Source organism: Thalassophryne amazonica, chromosome 16 (genome assembly GCF_902500255.1).
Source record: "Thalassophryne amazonica chromosome 16, fThaAma1.1, whole genome shotgun sequence".
Taxonomy (NCBI): domain Eukaryota; kingdom Metazoa; phylum Chordata; class Actinopteri; order Batrachoidiformes; family Batrachoididae; genus Thalassophryne; species Thalassophryne amazonica.
This window is the reverse complement of record NC_047118.1, coordinates 7,060,582-7,077,611: the sequence shown is the minus strand read 5'-3', so window position 1 is coordinate 7,077,611 and position 17,030 is coordinate 7,060,582. Positions and strand designations below refer to the sequence as shown.

Sequence of the window (17,030 nt, the reverse complement as noted above, 5' to 3'; positions counted from 1 at the left end):
ATAGGATAAATTGCACAGTTGTGCATGTAATAAAGTACAAAAGACGAGGGAAGACATAGTGAATAGCGTAAAATCAGCAGTTGGTTATGGTGCTACCAACATTTTGAGGTACTATACAGTCTCACTGCAGTTGGAATAAACAACCTGCGGAGGGGTTCTGTTTTGTACCGAGTGCTGTGTGGGCCGCTGAAGAGGAGGTACTGCTGGCCCACCACCACCAGATGGCGCCCTGCTTGGAGTGCGGGCTTCAAGCACGAGAGGGCGCCGGAGCCACTGGGAGTGACAGCTGTCACTCTTCATCAGCACCAGCTGTCACTCAGCCAACTCATCACCATCTCCATAAAGGCCGGACTGCGACTCCACCTCCTCGCCGAGAAATCAGCTACCATTCAGGTAATCTTCTCTGCTGTGATTATTGTTGTCCAAGACATTGTTCTGTGTGCAGCCGTGTTCCTGTGGACTCTGTCAGAGGCTGGATTGGCGGACAGTGAGAGGACGACGTTCTTCGCCTCTCACTCCATCCAGGAAAGAGACCAACAGGAGCTGCACGGGTGAAATTGTTGCTGGAGGTGGAGGTTCTCCCTCCTACTTGTGTACAGACTGTGGGATTACTGAGTGTGCGACCTCACACTCATCAGGACTGTCTCTGTTCTCTGCCAGCAGTACCGGGTCTGACTGCTGAAGACAGCGGCCACCTGGGGCGCAGGGCTTGGCGGCTCCGGTGTTCTTCAGCTCCGTTGGCAGTGGAAGCTGTGTGGGATCCGGCTCTTCTCTCGCCAGGCGTCTTCTATCGTCGAGCCTGCCCACACGTCACTTGGTGTATGATTGACAGTCACCATATTGTTATTGTCTGTACGTCGTTGTGCAATTCACAACATTAAATTGTTACTTTTGGCTTATCCATTGTCCGTTCATTAACGCCCCCTGTTGTGGGTCCGTGTCACGACACTTTCACAACACCGAGAGCGCAGCAGTCTCTTAGTCCTTAAAGCTCCCACAGTCTCATGTAAGGACAGAGAGGGGTTGTTTATAATTGATGTAAGTTTAGCTAACATCCTCCTCTCACCCACCACCTCTATCTGAGGTACATTCCAGGACAGAGCCAACACTTCTGATTAATCTGTTGACTTTCTTCCTGTCCCTCTCAGAACTTCCACAGCCCCAGCAGACCACAGCATAAATAATGTCCAAAAATGTCCTTTGTGTATTTTTACACCGTTACAGGTGATTCTAACACAAGTCTGTAACGGGTTGCTTGACGCGAGGATGTTTCGCTTCAAATCGCAGAAGCTTCCTCAGCTAAAATTCTTGCTCTGGTAGTCTGACTTCTGTCTTGACTCTTGTAGAGAAGAATAAACAGAAGCCACAAAAGCTGGAGTTAGTGAAACGTCCTCGCGTCAAGCAACCCAGTCCAGTCGAAGATTCAAGCTTCTCTACTATGGAAACCACCTGGACAACTGAGAGCCTACACAGAAACAAGTCTGTAACATCAGGTAACTCCTGCAGTCTGTTGATGCGGATCACTTTTGGTTTTGCTCCCATTTTGTATGAGATGAACTCAAAGATCGAAAACTTTTTCCACATACACAATATCACCATTTCCCTCAAATATTGTTCACAAACCAGTCTAAATCTGTGATAGTGAGCACTTCTCCTTTGCTGAGATAATCCATCCCACCTCACAGGTGTGCCATATCAAGATGCTGATTAGACACCATGATTAGTGCACAGGTGTGCCTTAGACTGCCCTTGAATGTTCATTTCTCTACCATAAGCCGTCTCCAAAGGCGTTTCAGAGAATTTGGCAGTACATCCAACCAGCCTCACAACCGCAGACCACGTGTAACCACACCAGCCCAGGACCTCCACATCCAGCATGTTCACCTCCAAGATCCTCTGAGACCAGCCACTCGGACAGCTGCTGAATCAATCGGTTTGCATAACCAAAGAATTTCTGCACAAACTCTCAGAAACCGTCTCAGGGAAGCTCATCTGCATGCTCGTCGTCCTCATCGGGGTCTTGACCTGACTCCAGTTCATCGTCGTAACCGACTTGAGTGGACAAATGCTCACATTCGCTGGCGTTTGGCACGTTGGAGAGGTGTTCTCTTCACGGATGAATCCCGGTTCACACTGTCCAGGGCAGATGGCAGCGTGTGTGGCGTCATGTGGGTGAGCGGTTTTCTGATGTCAATGTTGTGGATCGAGTGGCCCATGGTGGCGGTGGGGTTATGGTATGGGCAGGCGTCTGTTATGGACGAAGAACACAGGTGCATTTTATTGATGGCATTTTGAATGCACAGAGATACCGTGACGAGATCCTGAGGCCCATTGTTGTGCCATACATCCAAGAACATCACCTCATGTTGCAGCAGGATAATGCACGGCCCCATGTTGCAAGGATCTGTACACAATTCTTGGAAGCTGAAAATGTCCCAGTTCTTGCATGGCCGGCATACTCACCGGACATGTCACCCATTGAGCATGTTTGGGATGCTCTGGACTGGCATATACGACAGCGTGTACCAGTTCCTGCCAATATCCAGCAACTTCGCACAGCCATTGAAGAGGAGTGGACCAACATTCCACAGGCCACAGTTGACAACCTGATCAATTCTATGCGAAGGAGATGTGTTGCACTGCATGAGGCAAATGGTGGTCACACCAGATACTGACTGGTATCCCCCCCAATAAAACAAAACTGCACCTTTCAGAGTGGCCTTTTATTGTGGGCAGTCTAAGGCACACCTGTGCACTAATCATGGTGTCTAATCAGCATCTTGATATGGCACACCTGTGAGGTGGGATGGATTATCTCAGCAAAGGAGAAGTGCTCACTATCACAGATTTAGACTGGTTTGTGAACAATATTTGAGGGAAATGGTGATATTGTGTATGTGGAAAAAGTTTTAGATCTTTGAGTTCATCTCATACAAAATGGGAGCAAAACCAAAAGTGTTGCGTTTATATTTTTGTTGAGTGTATTTCTGTATTGATTAGGTCATGGGGATCTATAAGCTGGTTCACTGCCGTCTATCAACCCATCTAAAATATCAATATGAAATCAATATACCATTGAGCTATAGAAAATAAAATCTTTGATTTTTGACCTTGAACACTAGCTAAATCATGCATTCTGAAGTGTTGCTTTGGCAAGATAGTGCAGCAGATAACTGAAACAATCCTGCAAATGGTGATAGAAGCAACAAATTCAGAACAAATACTCCATAGACGTTCCTCTTTCGAAAAAACCGATTGGCCATTTGAATTATCAGTAGGCAGCCAGATAGGGGTCAGTTGAAGAATTACACAGGGGTCAAAATTAAAAGATGCTCCAATCATATTGAAAACTACACCACATTATTTGTTTGAGCAAAAAGATTCCAGAAAGGTATAGTTTGGACTATCTATGATTGAATGTTACAGATTTATGGGCTTAAAACAGCAAAAATGGTGACAAAGGTCAATTTCAGTTTTCACAGGGGTCAAAAGTTAAAGTTGCTCCAATTCTGGTAAAATGTGGTGCAAATTATTGGTTGAGCTAATAGGATTAATAAATGGAATAGTTTTGACTGTGTTGAATGTTTGGTCTGCAAAGTAAAGGTCAAACAATGTCGACGACCATTGGATTCTTTGACATGTGACATATCTTAACCCGTAACATGACAACTAAGCATGACCCATGATGCAAGCTATTCCTTTTTTTCAAAATTAGAGCAACTTTAACTTTTGACCCCTGTACAAATTGAAATTGACCTTTGTCACCATTTTTGCAGTTTTAACCCCATAACTCTGTAACATTCAATCACAGATAGTCCAAACTATACCTTTCTGGAATCTTCATGCTCAAACAAATAATGTGGTGTAATTTTCAATATTACTGGAGCATCTTTTTAATATTGACCCTTGTGTAATTCTACCTGGCTGCCTACTGATAACGCAAATGGCCAATCGTTGTTTTCAAAAGAGTAATGTCTAAGGTGCATTTGTGCCAAATTTGGTGCTTCTATCACCATTTGCATGATTCCTCTGTAAATATTCTATTATCTGCTGCACTAAGAAGGAGATAGTGAGGGAAGCCACCAAGAAACCTTTGACAGCTTTGAAGGACACATGGCTTTTGTGGCTGTGACTGGAGAAACTGGGTTGTGCAACTTTTCTTTGTTGTCCTGTTCAGACAAGAAGATGCCTCAAATCTAGCTTTGGGTCACATCTAGTTTTGGGGTCAGCCATATGCTTTCAGCCAAAGTGTTGGTAAAATTTCACTTTTTTTTTTTTTTAAAGAAAGTCCTGTGTGCCATCTCACCATGAAACTGTTTTAGTAGAGCTGCTGTGAGACATCTCTTGAAAGCAAGACATTTATTCTATTCTGTATCTGCCAGGTCGATCAAATAACTTTGGAGGACTAAAAGTGCTAAATTATTTAATTTTGGCACTTTTATTATTGTGACCAGAAAAATAATAAATAAATCATCTGTCACACCTTTAGACCTCCTACTTTACGAGTGTGCAGACACTAAAATAAACAAATAAAAAACAACTCAAAATAAAATCAGACATGCAACACGAATTAATAAAAAAATGAATGAATATAAAAAATAATCTTTTTTTTTTTGCTGTATCTTTACTTCTATATTTATTTACATGAAAATGTGTAATGAATTCAAGATATTAATTTAATTGTCCCCTATTTTCATCACTCAAATGTATGTGCATACATATCTAGTTAATCAAATGCTTATTTTTTAATGAGCGCATTTAATTATTTATTCTTTCCTCGCGCTCTCCCCGCCCACGCCACGCCCCTGCCCCGCCCCCTCGCTGAGCTCCGCGTGTCTACTTTTGGGCTAAAGTGAGCTTTGACAGTGTCACATGTTACTTTCTGCCGAGTCCACGTAAGTACACGTGTGTGAATATTTGTCCGTTTTTCTACGTACTGTAGGCGTTCAACTTTTACTCCAGGTGTTAGTCGGGTCCTTTCTATCAAACTGGACGTTGCTGTGCGGCTGATGGCGTGAAGCTGTTTATTTTTTTTTGTGTTGTATATAAAGTCTCAGTTTGACTTTTGCTCATACAGATTTTATTTTGTTGATAAAGTCAAATGAATTCCACGAGCACCTCTAGACACTTGTTTTGTTTCCTTGGTGTGTCAGGTGGGGCCATGGCTATATGTAGTGATGGTGACAGAATTTGTAGTAAAATTTGAGAAAATTTGTTGTTCATGCTGCATATATGTTCGTCATTCACACACACATTACACAACAGAAGTAATGATGGCAGTTCTTGATGAAAAATCATAATAAAACTGTGTGTGGGGAGTTAGAGATAGTTTTCTAACTTCTTGGGATATGGTGGTCGTGAGAGGCAAAGCACATCAGAATTAAGACGACACTAGCAAATGCAGAAAAGAAATGCAACCATCTGCTTCAATTCAACATTGGGTAGTGGTATCAAAAATGGTCTTAAAAAGAAGAGGACATAAACTCCGGTGCATGCCAGAGTTTAAATTGGTAACATGTTTCCTACAAATTCAGCACACATATTGCAAATATCCACAACACAGCAGTAGTAAAGAGACAAAAAGAGCTTTCTGCACTCAGAACTGATGGGCCATGGCAGCACTTTATCTTTGGGATATAGCACCTGTATGATCCGATTAAATTTATATATCTGCTTATTGATGATTTTACTGTTAAGCTTGTTATATTTTCATGTTTTATTTGTGATGCATTTAATGGTCAGTCAGTAAAACTGTTTTGTTCCATTAGTGTTCTGCACAGTTGTGACTGGGGTGTTTTTTTTTCTTTTCTTTTCTTCCCCCTTAATGCCATTTCTGGAAGGGATCCATGTGCTTCCAGTATTGGGTTCTAAGCCTCATGTCTAAGATGCTGAGCAATGTTGCAGCAAGTTATGCAGCCTTAAATGCTTTAAGGATTAGGATTAGGGTTTTGTTTTTGTCAAAATGCATTAACTGTTTGGAAGTTGGACTATTTCCACTTCCAGACCACAGCTTTGCAGACGACCAGGAGACTTTGGCAGTAGCAGAATTACGATATATTCAGGATCCAGTTGTGGAATATTTCTGCTTCACAAACTGTGCAAAACATTACTGCTTCAGTCATGTTGTGCCTGTTTGCAAGGCGCCTGGATGCACTGTGCCAGTTTGCAGCAGGAATATTACCAAATTGTTGCACGCACTGCAGGTTGCCTGGATTCTCTCTTTGGAAGCATTTTCTGTTGTTGAATTGATGCATTTTTTTTTTTTTTTTTTTTTGTATTCATGTTTTCTGTGTTGTGGCCGCTCTCGACCACCGTAACCTCACTTTCCAGCTGACTAAATGTTGCTGTGGTGGGGGCGGCCACCTGTTGAAAAGAAATGGAGTTTAAACTTGTGGTTTCCACTGCAGCCTGCATCATTCATCCCTGCAGCGGCTCCATCCGCTGCTCTGCTGCTAACACCTCTTTGTTCTGTGTCTGTTGTGCTTTTGAGGAGCAAGCACAGGGAATGCTGACATCTACATTTTGGGGAAAACACACACACACACACACACACACACACACACACACACACACACACACACACACACACACACACACACACACACACACACACACACACACATGCATCCAAACCCACTTTTATATTTCTGCACAATTGGAAATGCATGCGCACACACACACACACCCGAACCTGAACCAACTTAGCTGTGCCTGCTGCGATCTTAAAATTGAAATTACGTAATATCAGTCCTATTTTTATGTTATTTATTTCGTCTGTTTGTGTCTTCACTTCCAGGCAACCATGTAGCCAGTGGGGACTTTTCTTTCTTGTCTGTGTGTGCACAGGCTTATGAAGTATGCCTTAATTCAGGTCGAGCATTTTGTTATAAAGTAAACAAATGTGATGCTAATCCAAGTCTTAGCAGTCATACCGGTGACACGAACGGCGCTCTTTCAGGATGGAAAATACAAGCAAGCCTGCAGACTCGGTGCCGTCACAGCCTGGACACAGATGGGAGCTGTGCAACTGTGGTGTTGGGTTTCAGTGCAAGGGGAGATTCCTGACTTGGCACTGCAGGCTGCTGCAGGTCATCTTACATGGACTTCAGCAGGAAAGAGGAGAGAGACATAAATGAAGGATGTAGTCTTAGAAAAGGGGATGAGGAATAAAGCAGGATACCTTTTTGGAATCTTGGTGATCAGACAAATAATGTGGTATAGCTTTCAATATGATTGGAGTATGTTTTTAATATTGACTCCTGTGTAATTCTTCAGTTGACCCCTAACTGGCTGCCTGTTGAAAATTCAAGTGGCCAGTCAGTTTTTTCAGAAGTGTAATTTGCCAGTTTTGGTGCTTGTTTCCAGAAATGAATGATTGTTACAGTTATCTTCACTATGTGCCCACCCTGCTTCTGTAAAATGTGTCTGAGTATGACCCTCTTTAAATGAAGAAGAGTTTTTATTGTCATTGTACATACATTCTTTAAATGCAGAGGACAAATTTCATTGCAAGTCCCTTCGACCTCTCTTGTTTTCACTCTGCTTCACCAACAGTAGATTTGAGGTGAATCTGCATGTTGATTTGGCACAAGTTTTACCCGGATGCCCTTTCTGTCTCAACTCCACGTTACATGGAGAATGGGCAGGAGTGGCCTTGAACTGAGAACATTCTGAACTAGAAACAAGCACATTTAACAGTTTGGATGCCACCCCTGTCCTCTGCATTTAACCATCCTAATTACAGTTAGATTAGACACAATCCAACCACTAAGGAGTATTTGTCCCAAGTGCCTGGTGGAAACCCACACAGACACGGGAAGAACATGCAAACTCCACACAGAAAAGACCAAGAGGGAATCGACCCCACCACTGTCTTGCTGTGCCGTAGCACTGCTGACCACTAAACCACCGTGCCGACGACTGCATGAGGTGGAAACTGGCAATGACACTAGTTTGGCACTGTAATGCTTTGCACGGAGTTGAAGAAGTGTATATCTATACTGGGTTATCAAGTTGTTCAGATGAGGAAGTTTTCTGAAAAGAACGGACAGAATCACAGTTGAACGTTCTACCTTCCAAACACGTAGTTACATAATGTTACAAGGGAACAGTTTTGCATGATGGGACTAATTAATGACAAAACCAATGTGTACAGCTAGTCCAACAATCCTCTTGGGGCTAGCTTGCGTTGTAATGGGTTGTGCTCTTTTGGAAAAATGTGCCTGTTTGTATAGTTTTAGTGACAAACATTAATCATGATTTTAGCTGCATTGTAGTTGGTCTGCTTGAAGTCAGTGGCTTCTGGTGATGAGCCTAGTTAATGTTAGTGTTTCAGCAGTAACCCAAAGTAACACATTGCAGTTATTCATATCAAAGTACTGTAGAGACACTTGATACCCCTACAGACTGGGGACAGCTGTTGGGTCTTGATTGATTAGGCATCCACCAGGATGCCTTGACCCAGATTATAACCTAATAATATATGCCGGTATAAACATTATACTTATTTGTGGGTATTAGGTGCCCCGATGGTTATTTCTCCGTTAGCCATAGATATCACATTACAGATTGTCAAGGACTTTGGTTCGACTACCTACAATGTGGCTCCTGTCACCGTGTTGGATTTCTGAGATTAGTTTGTGACCTGTTTCCGTTTCCTTTCAGGGGGAACGCTTTACCCACCACGGGTCACCAGTGTTGGATGTGTGTTGCTGTTAGACGACAAAATTGTTGATGAGCACAGCAAACCTGGATGTTTGTAGATCACCTGGAGCCTGAGAACTTCACCAGGAGAAAGTGTGTCTCCTTTAAAAAGTGGAGGAAGCGTCAGTGAATCTACTTCCCAGGCCTAAATGTTTCTCAGTTGTTTGTTGAGCAGAGCATCCACTGAATTCATTTGAGGCACATGGACACCATGGAAAACCCAGTCCTGGAGCCCAGATCAGAGTGGCTTGCCCGCTATAAAGCTGAGAGGAGGCGGGAACTGGCTGAACGCTATGGCACCGTGGAAGAACTACCTTCTAAGTGGGTGAGGAGGGATGAAAATCAGCTCCAAGACTCAACAAACCAAGCCCACCACTCGACTGCTGCTGAAAGCATGAGTTGTGGGGTGCGTGGATTTGCAAATGGATTTAAAGGAGCAACTCCTGCAGAGTCCACCTACCTGAGAGGGTGAGTCACAGCAGGAGCGGATGGTCATTTGACTTCATGCGCATATTGGAAATGTGGAAGGAAAATCCCTCATAATATACAAGGATTTATGAGTTCAAAATGGTATTTGTGCAATGCTTAAAAGTTAAAAATGTGCAAAATAATTATGTTTGGTCTTCAAATCTTGATACATGAGGGATGGAAAGCCATTAGGTTGAGAAATGTCATTGGACATTAGTCTTTGCACTTCTCTATTTTACTTGGGAAAAGTTAATGATTTTTAAGGTTGGCGCATTTGGCTCTAAACCACACACTGATTACAGGTTATCCTTCTTTACCATGAAAACTGCTCTTTGTCCCTTTCGTCACTATGAACATGTTTTTGAATGCCCTTCCAATTATCTGTGTATGCTTGTATAACCTCACTGGCCACTTCAGTAGGTGCTTGATTAACTGTTCATGAAAGCAAATATCTAATCAGCGAATCATGTGGCAGAAACTTGATGCATTTAGGTAGTTAGACCTGGTCAAGGCGGTCTACTGAAGTTCAAACCAAGCATCAGAACGGGGAAGAAAGGTCATTTAAGTGACTTTGACACGTTGGTTTGAGTATGTCATCGACTGATCTCTAGAGTCTACAGTGAATGGGCTGAAAAAGAAGAAACAAGTCTATAGTTTCCTGGTGCTTCCAATATTTCCTGTATTTTACTCTATGGTTGTGAGACCCCGATGCTAGCCAGTGACCTAAGGAGATCAGTGGATGTCTTTGTTGTCAGGTCTCTTTGGAAGATCTTTGGGTACCGCTGGAATGACTTTGTGTCAAAATAGTGGTTGCTTAGGGAGACTAAGATGAGGATTTTCACTTGCATTGTGAAGAAGCATCAGCTTTGGCATTTTGGGCTTGTGGCATAGTTCTCTGTGCATGATCTGGCACATATGGTTGGTGCCTGAGTGTTGAGGACCTCAGTGGCTGGAGAAAGCCAAGTGGACGCCCATGCTTCACCTGGCCATGGCAGATAATTAGTTATTTTAGATATGTGGTGTTGTCAGTGCCCCCTTGGGTAATTGCAAATGCTAATGTCGGTGTGCCGCCATGCAAGGTGCTCAACTGCACATTGGTAGCAATTTGGGGATTAACCCTAGTGCTACCGCTGTGTTTATCAGTGGGCTCCCTTCCCCATGCCGGCATGTTAAGCATCCCCAGCTTGTCTGCGTGCCAAGCTGTAAAAAAATACATGTGCAGTGAAAAAAGCCAAATCTCCCCACTATAAGACACAATACCCATATTAAAGTCATGATAAATCAGTAGAATAAAGAATGTAGAATGCAATAGCGATCTTACGCTCTATAATCCTATTCAATAATCATCCTGATATGGTGAAAATGGAGAACCGTCATGCATATATAGAAGAATATGACTTACCTTTCCAAGAACACCGCCATGAAATATGAGCGATGTCAGTATCCAATCAGGTATATAATTTGCAAGGTCTTTGCAGTTCTGTCCTGGATCTTTTTTCCTCTCTGCAAATAACTTAAATATCTTTGGTTTGTGGATAAAACAAGACATTTGATGATGTCATTTTTGGCTTTGTGAAACGCTGACATTTTTCAGTATCTTGTAACATTTTACGGACCAAAGAGCTAATCCGTTAATTGAGAAAATAATCAATAGATTAATCGAATATGAAAATTCAGTGTAGTCCTACTATCACGTCAACGTGGACCAAAATCTGTGAGGAATATTTCCAGGAGCTTCTGCCATGAAGAAGTTAGTCATGAAGTTAAGGCAGTTATGAGGGCAAAAGGGGGTCCAACTAGGTACTGTTAAGGTGTACCTATCAAAGTGGCCTGTGTGTGTATGTTTTTCTTTATTTTTAGATAAACGGGTAGGTATGGGGGTGTTATTTATAATGGCTATCCTCACCTAATTCCCCACACCCACTCCAGGCAGGGTTCCCAGGACTCTGGCAGTATGCCGATTTGGGAGGCTCGGGAGGGGCACTCAGTCCACCTTGGTCTGGATGCCCCCCAGCTCCATACTCGGGTGTCGGTGGGCCAGTTGAGAAGTTCACTGATGCAGCAGGCCAGGAGTGAAGCACAGCTTGAGAAAGAGTATGGTCACCCACTTGTTTCTGTGTGGACGTGTTCCAGATTATTAGACTCTGTGTTTATCAGGTAACATGGCTCTTCCCTTTGTTATTTGACTGTGGACACTCGTAGGTCTGATGCTGGACGAGCCACATCCTCCCTGGATCTGGCTGTGAAGTCCGGATCTGAGGGGGGCCGACGACGTACTCGCCGCTGTCTTGCTGGTGCATCAGGTGGCAGTCGCAAGGCCACTGAGCGCTTCAGAACACAGCCAGTCACAGCCATCGAGATGCAGGAGAGTAGCGGGTAAGAGCATCTTTTTGTGGTTATCTAATCTGGTTAGTCAATAAGAACTGGTTCCCCAACGCCCCCCCCGCCCCCGCTAGCACACCCAGCATGTAATCCTGGTTGCCTTTTAACATCCAGTGAGTGACAATCAGTTAAAAAAAATTTAGCCTTTTTTTTTTTTTTTGCTAACTCTGGGTTACTTAAATGTAATTGCCAGAGTTTTGACTAAAACCAAGAGTTTCGATCACATCACACCCATTCTGGCTTCCCTTCACTGGCTGCCTGTGACTCTAAGAGCAAATTACATTTTTGGTTGCTGACATATAAGGCTCTAAATGGACATGCACCCTGTAATCTCACTCAACTTGTTAAGCCTTATGTGCCTCCTCCTACCCTGCAGTCACTGGATGCGGACTTGCTCTGTGTCCCAAGAATTTAATTTAATTAGCTTATAATGCACCAAATCACAGCAAAAGCCGTCTCAAGGCGCCTTACATAAAACAAGTCAACATAAAAATGAATAAAAATTCAAATGCATAAATAAAAACAGAAGTAAAAGAATAAAACAAATAAAAATAAAAACTATTCATAAGAAAGAGAATAAAAATAGGTTTTTAGTCTTGACTTAAAAATGGCCACAGACTCAGACTGCCTCATGGTCGCAGGAAGACTGTTCCACAGGGTGGGTGCGTGATACGAAAAGGCTCTTTGACCTGCTGACTTCTTCTTCACCCTGGGAACACAGAGAAGTCCCGCATCCTGCAACCGCAAAGACCGGCCCGGCACGTAGAGTTCCACCAGATCAGCCAAATAAGATGGCGCCAGTCCATGAACAACCTTATAAGTCAATAACAAAACCTTAAAATCTGCTCTCACAGAGACAGGGAGCCAGTGCAAAGATGAAAAAAGATGGGATTGAAAAGAAGTTGGCAGGTTTTAGAGCCTTTTCCTGCTGTGCTTCTACCTTGTGGAGTAGCCTATTTGGATTTGGAAGGCAACTTCCATTGACTCTTAAAACTCGTCTAAAAGCCTGTTTATTTTTTATTGCCTATCATCAGTTTTATGGGGGGTTGGATTTTTTTTTTTTTTTTTTTTTTTTTTTGCTTCTTTTAATTATTTTGCATGTACAATTTTTTTTTTTTTTTTATGGTAATGTTGTGGTCAGCACTTTGATTTTTGTTTTTTTTCCCTCCCCCTTCTCCTAAAGTGTTTTATTAATTTAGTATTAGTAGTAGTATTAATGGATGGATGGAAAAAATGCAATTATTAAAATTTATTGCTACCTTACTAATATCAAACCATTTCTTTACATTTTCTATTCATATTTAAATTTTTCTCACGACATAAAAAGTTATATAATTTTACAACAATTACACAATTGACAATGACTGTCTGTAGAGATTCTCAATCATCCAGGTCATGATATTCTGTACGTTGAGTCGGATAAACTGGACTTGTGTAGTTCCCTGAAAATGTTCAGTTCCACATCCAGAAATGCTTTATTCATTTGTATCCCAAGTAAATAATTTCAAATTGAAAACTGATGCCTGTGGAACTTCTCAACTTTTTTCAAGAACTGAGAACTTTTCATTAAAAAAATCAAGTAAAATTCATGCATATTTCGAGGGTTGTACATCTCTACTTTTTATAAAATGATCCAGTACATATCTCGATGCATGGGTACGATACGATTTAGGTATGATCATTTTTATCAAATTGATTTTGTGTGATTTGATAAAGTGCAGCCCAGTACATTTCTTTGTTTAATGTCCATGATAAATTAGAATAAGTCAAAAGTGGCGTTACTTCCATTCAAATACTTATTTCTTGGGAATCTTGAGTAGTAAATGGCAGTGGAGGGGTGGGAGTTGGGGAGACAAAATATATAGTTTCAGAAATGTATGTCCATTAACTACTATTACAAGCAACATGTTGGTCTTTGTTGTGTTCCAAGGTTTTTGAAATGGAGCAATAACTCCAACTGATGGACGTTTATCATTAATGCAATTACAATAGAATTTTGTCAAGAGCCCTCGTATAAAGTGGCAATGTCTTTTTTGTGTGTATGAAGATAATCTGAAAACCAGGATAAATGACCTGGAAAGGAGTTCCCCTTGCTTTAGTCATATTTCACTTGGTGATCATGTCTTTGCTCTTCCAGGATGTTGGGTGCAGATAAAGATGAGAACTGCAAAGGTAACAGTTGACTCATACAGTTTATACAACTTCTCATATCTGTGGAGGAACAAATTATTTGCAGCAACACAGTGAAACTAAGAGGTTTGGTGGAATAAAAAAAAATCTAAACTTTTATTCACTGTTATCTTTGCATATATTAGAAATTGGTTGCCAGGTTTGCAATATGTACAACAAGTATAAACACTGGGCTCAGACATGTAAAATAGTAGAGTTAGAACAACTAGTGAAAATCCTTAGTTGACTTGTCGGGTATCATTAGTTATCAACTAGTCATTGACTGATCTTGACACTAAATTAATATGGTCAAATATAAGTAGCAAAAATCCAAATGGACTTTAAATCTTCAAAGTAACTATATATTTAAGAAAGTGACCAACATGGGAAAATGTTTGTCAGACTCATAGAAGCAAAGATCCTAAGTGGCAGGCACGATAAAGAGGAGGATTTTCTTCAGAAATGTGGAATTTCAGCTGCAGTTTTCCAAAAGCCACATTGGTGACTCAAGATTAGATTTGATCCTTCTTCGTGTATGAAAAGTCCTTCTCTGCTGCACTCCACCATGAAGCTGTGAGTGCAGTGATGCAACAGACAAAAGTTGCACTTTCCCCAGTCGCACCAGTCAAATCAAATCAATTTTTTTATATAGTGCCAAATCACAACAAACAGTTGCCCCAAGGCGCTTTATATTGTAAAGCAAAAGCCATACAATAATTACAGAAAAACCACCAATCCCCACCACAAAACCATATGACTTCTTCAAAGTTGTCATGGGTGTCTTGGTGGCGTTTCCTTTTGGGATGGATACTAAGTTTTTTTTATAACTCTTTCTTTTAAATTCATTGTCCTCTGTCAGTTCTGAGATCCATCTGTGTCGGTGCTTTTTCTCGGAGTCTACCAGTCTAGTTGGATGGGATGCGAGTCCAGCACAGATTATTCCACAGCTAGTTGGACTCTGACAATGCAGATGAAGTGTCTTAATCAAGTACACAAATGGGTAATATGACTGTGAATGGAACCCAGGTCTACGTGTTGGAGTCCAGCTCCTTTTGTTACCCCTCTTGAATTAAAGCAGAAAAGGTCTGCTGTACAGCCACATCTTGATTGTTTCATTTCAACTTCATTGTGGTGGTGTACAAAGGCAAAATGAGGGAATTTATATCCTTGTTCAAATACTTATGGACCTGACTGTGTTGTTAAAAAGTCAAGCGCAAATGAATCTGGATTAAATGTTGGTTCAGATAAACATCTGAACATCAAGCATGCATTTTCCAGCCATTATACAGTAGTGTTCAGAATAATAGTAGTGGTATGTGACTAAAAAGATTAATCCAGGTTTTGACTATATTTCTTATTGTTACATGGGAAACAATAAGGCTATGAAATTGGGCTATTAGTTAAAAAAAAAAAAAAGGAGAAAAGGGGGTGTTCACAATAATAGTAGTGTGGCATTCAGTCAGAGAGTTTGTCAATTTTGTGGAACAAACAGGTGTGAATCAGGTGTCCCCTATTTAAGAATGAAGCCAGCACCTGTTGAACATGCTTTTCTCTTTGAAAGCCTGAGGAAAATGGGACGTTCAAGACATTGTTCAGAAGAACAGCGTAGTTTGATTAAAAAGTTGATTGGAGAGGGGAAAACGTATACGCAGGTGCAAAAAATTATAGACTGTTCATCTACAATGATCTCCAATGCTTTAAAATGGACAAAAAAAAACAGAGACGCGTGGAAGAAAACGGAAAACAACCATCAAAATGGATAGAAGAATAACCAGAATGGCAAAGGCTCACCCTTTGATCAACTCCAGGATACTCAGACAGTCTGGAGTTACCTCTAAGTGCTGTGACAGTTAGAAGACACCTGTGTGACGCTAATTTATTAGCAAGAATCCCCCGCAAAGTCCCTCTGTTAAATAAAACACGTGCAGAAGAGGTTACAATTTGCCGAAGAACACATCAACTGGCCTAAAGAGAAATGGAGGAATATTTTGTGGACTGATGAGAGTAAAATTGTTCTTTTTGGGTCCAAGGGCTGCAGACAGTTTGTGAGACGACCCTCAAACTCTGAATTCAAGCCACAGTTCACAGTGAAGACAGTGAAGCATGGTGGTGCAAGCATCATGATATGGGCATGTTTCTCCTACTATGGTGTTCGGCCTATATATTGCATACCAGGTATCATGGATCAGTTTGGATATGTCAAAATACTTGAAGAGGTCATGTTGCCTTATGCTGAAGAGGACATGCCCTTGAAATGGGTGTTTCAACAAGACAATGACCCCAAGCACACTAGTAACCAAGCAAAATCTTGGTTCCAAACTAACAAAATGAATGCCTCGCAGATGTGAAGAAATCATGAAAAACTGTGGTTATACAACTAAATACTAGTTTAGTGATTCACAGGATTGCTAAAAAAGCAGTTTGAACACAATAGTTTTGAGTTTGTAGCCTCAACAGCAGATGCTACTATTATTGTGAACACCCCTTTTTCTACTTTTTGTTTTTTTACTAATAGCCCAATTTCATAGCCTTAAGAGTGTGCATATCATTAATGCTTGGTCTTGTTGGATTTGTGAGAATCTACTGAATCTAGTGGTACCTTGTTTCCCATGTAACAATAAGAAATATACTCAAAACCTGGATTAATCTTTTTAGTCACATAGCACTACTATTATTCTGAACACTACTGTATGTGGTAGTTGGTCATTTTATTTCTAAATGTTTACATGTTGACAGCTTATTTTTTAAGTTTTTCATAGTGCTGCTTATTTGCCAGTTGTAATCTGTTGATTTTTCCTCGTCCTCCTCCATAGGTGATGTGAAAACAGATGAAAGAGCCAAAATGAGTGTGGCAGCTAAGATGTCTTTGTTCAAAGTAAGTCTTTATTTACACCAGTGAATGAAACTAGGTTTTCTGTTGCTGCCTGTTACTAATAATGATTCCTGATGAAGCGTCTTTGCTCCTGCATCCCATTTAACAGCATGTGCACTAACAGAATTTACTCCTGACAATTCACCTTTTTAAAGACATCACCTCACCAGATTCACATCCATTATGCACACATTTGCCTCCCAAACTGAATTCAGCATGCCTGTGTGGCGTAGTAGCGAATATAGGATTACAGATTGATATTCCGAGCTGGTGATAAGTTGATGACTAACATGTTAAAAAGAAGAAGGCTCTGACTGGTCACCACAGCTGCTCATCTGAGCGCACACTGCTGAACCTGATCGTGCTGAGGAGTGTTAATGCTCCAGCAGGTGTTGCTGCTTGAGCCACAGTTGCTCTGATAATGTGGTTTTCCTGT

The 17,030-nt window shown here is 41.4% G+C and overlaps 1 protein-coding gene across 1 annotated transcript in view; it reads left to right on the top strand.

Moving 5' to 3' along the window:
• The first annotated feature begins 8,671 nt into the window (after positions 1-8,671).
• The window catches only part of svilc (supervillin c), a 44,264-nt gene continuing 35,905 nt past the window's right edge, over positions 8,672-17,030 (top strand). The window contains exons 1-5 of the mRNA XM_034190225.1: positions 8,672-9,171; positions 11,101-11,265; positions 11,374-11,547; positions 13,691-13,725; positions 16,536-16,597. Of these exons, the coding sequence (XP_034046116.1) occupies positions 8,906-9,171; positions 11,101-11,265; positions 11,374-11,547; positions 13,691-13,725; positions 16,536-16,597 (702 nt within the window). The 5' untranslated portion in view covers positions 8,672-8,905. The remainder of the gene's footprint in view (positions 9,172-11,100; positions 11,266-11,373; positions 11,548-13,690; positions 13,726-16,535; positions 16,598-17,030) is intronic.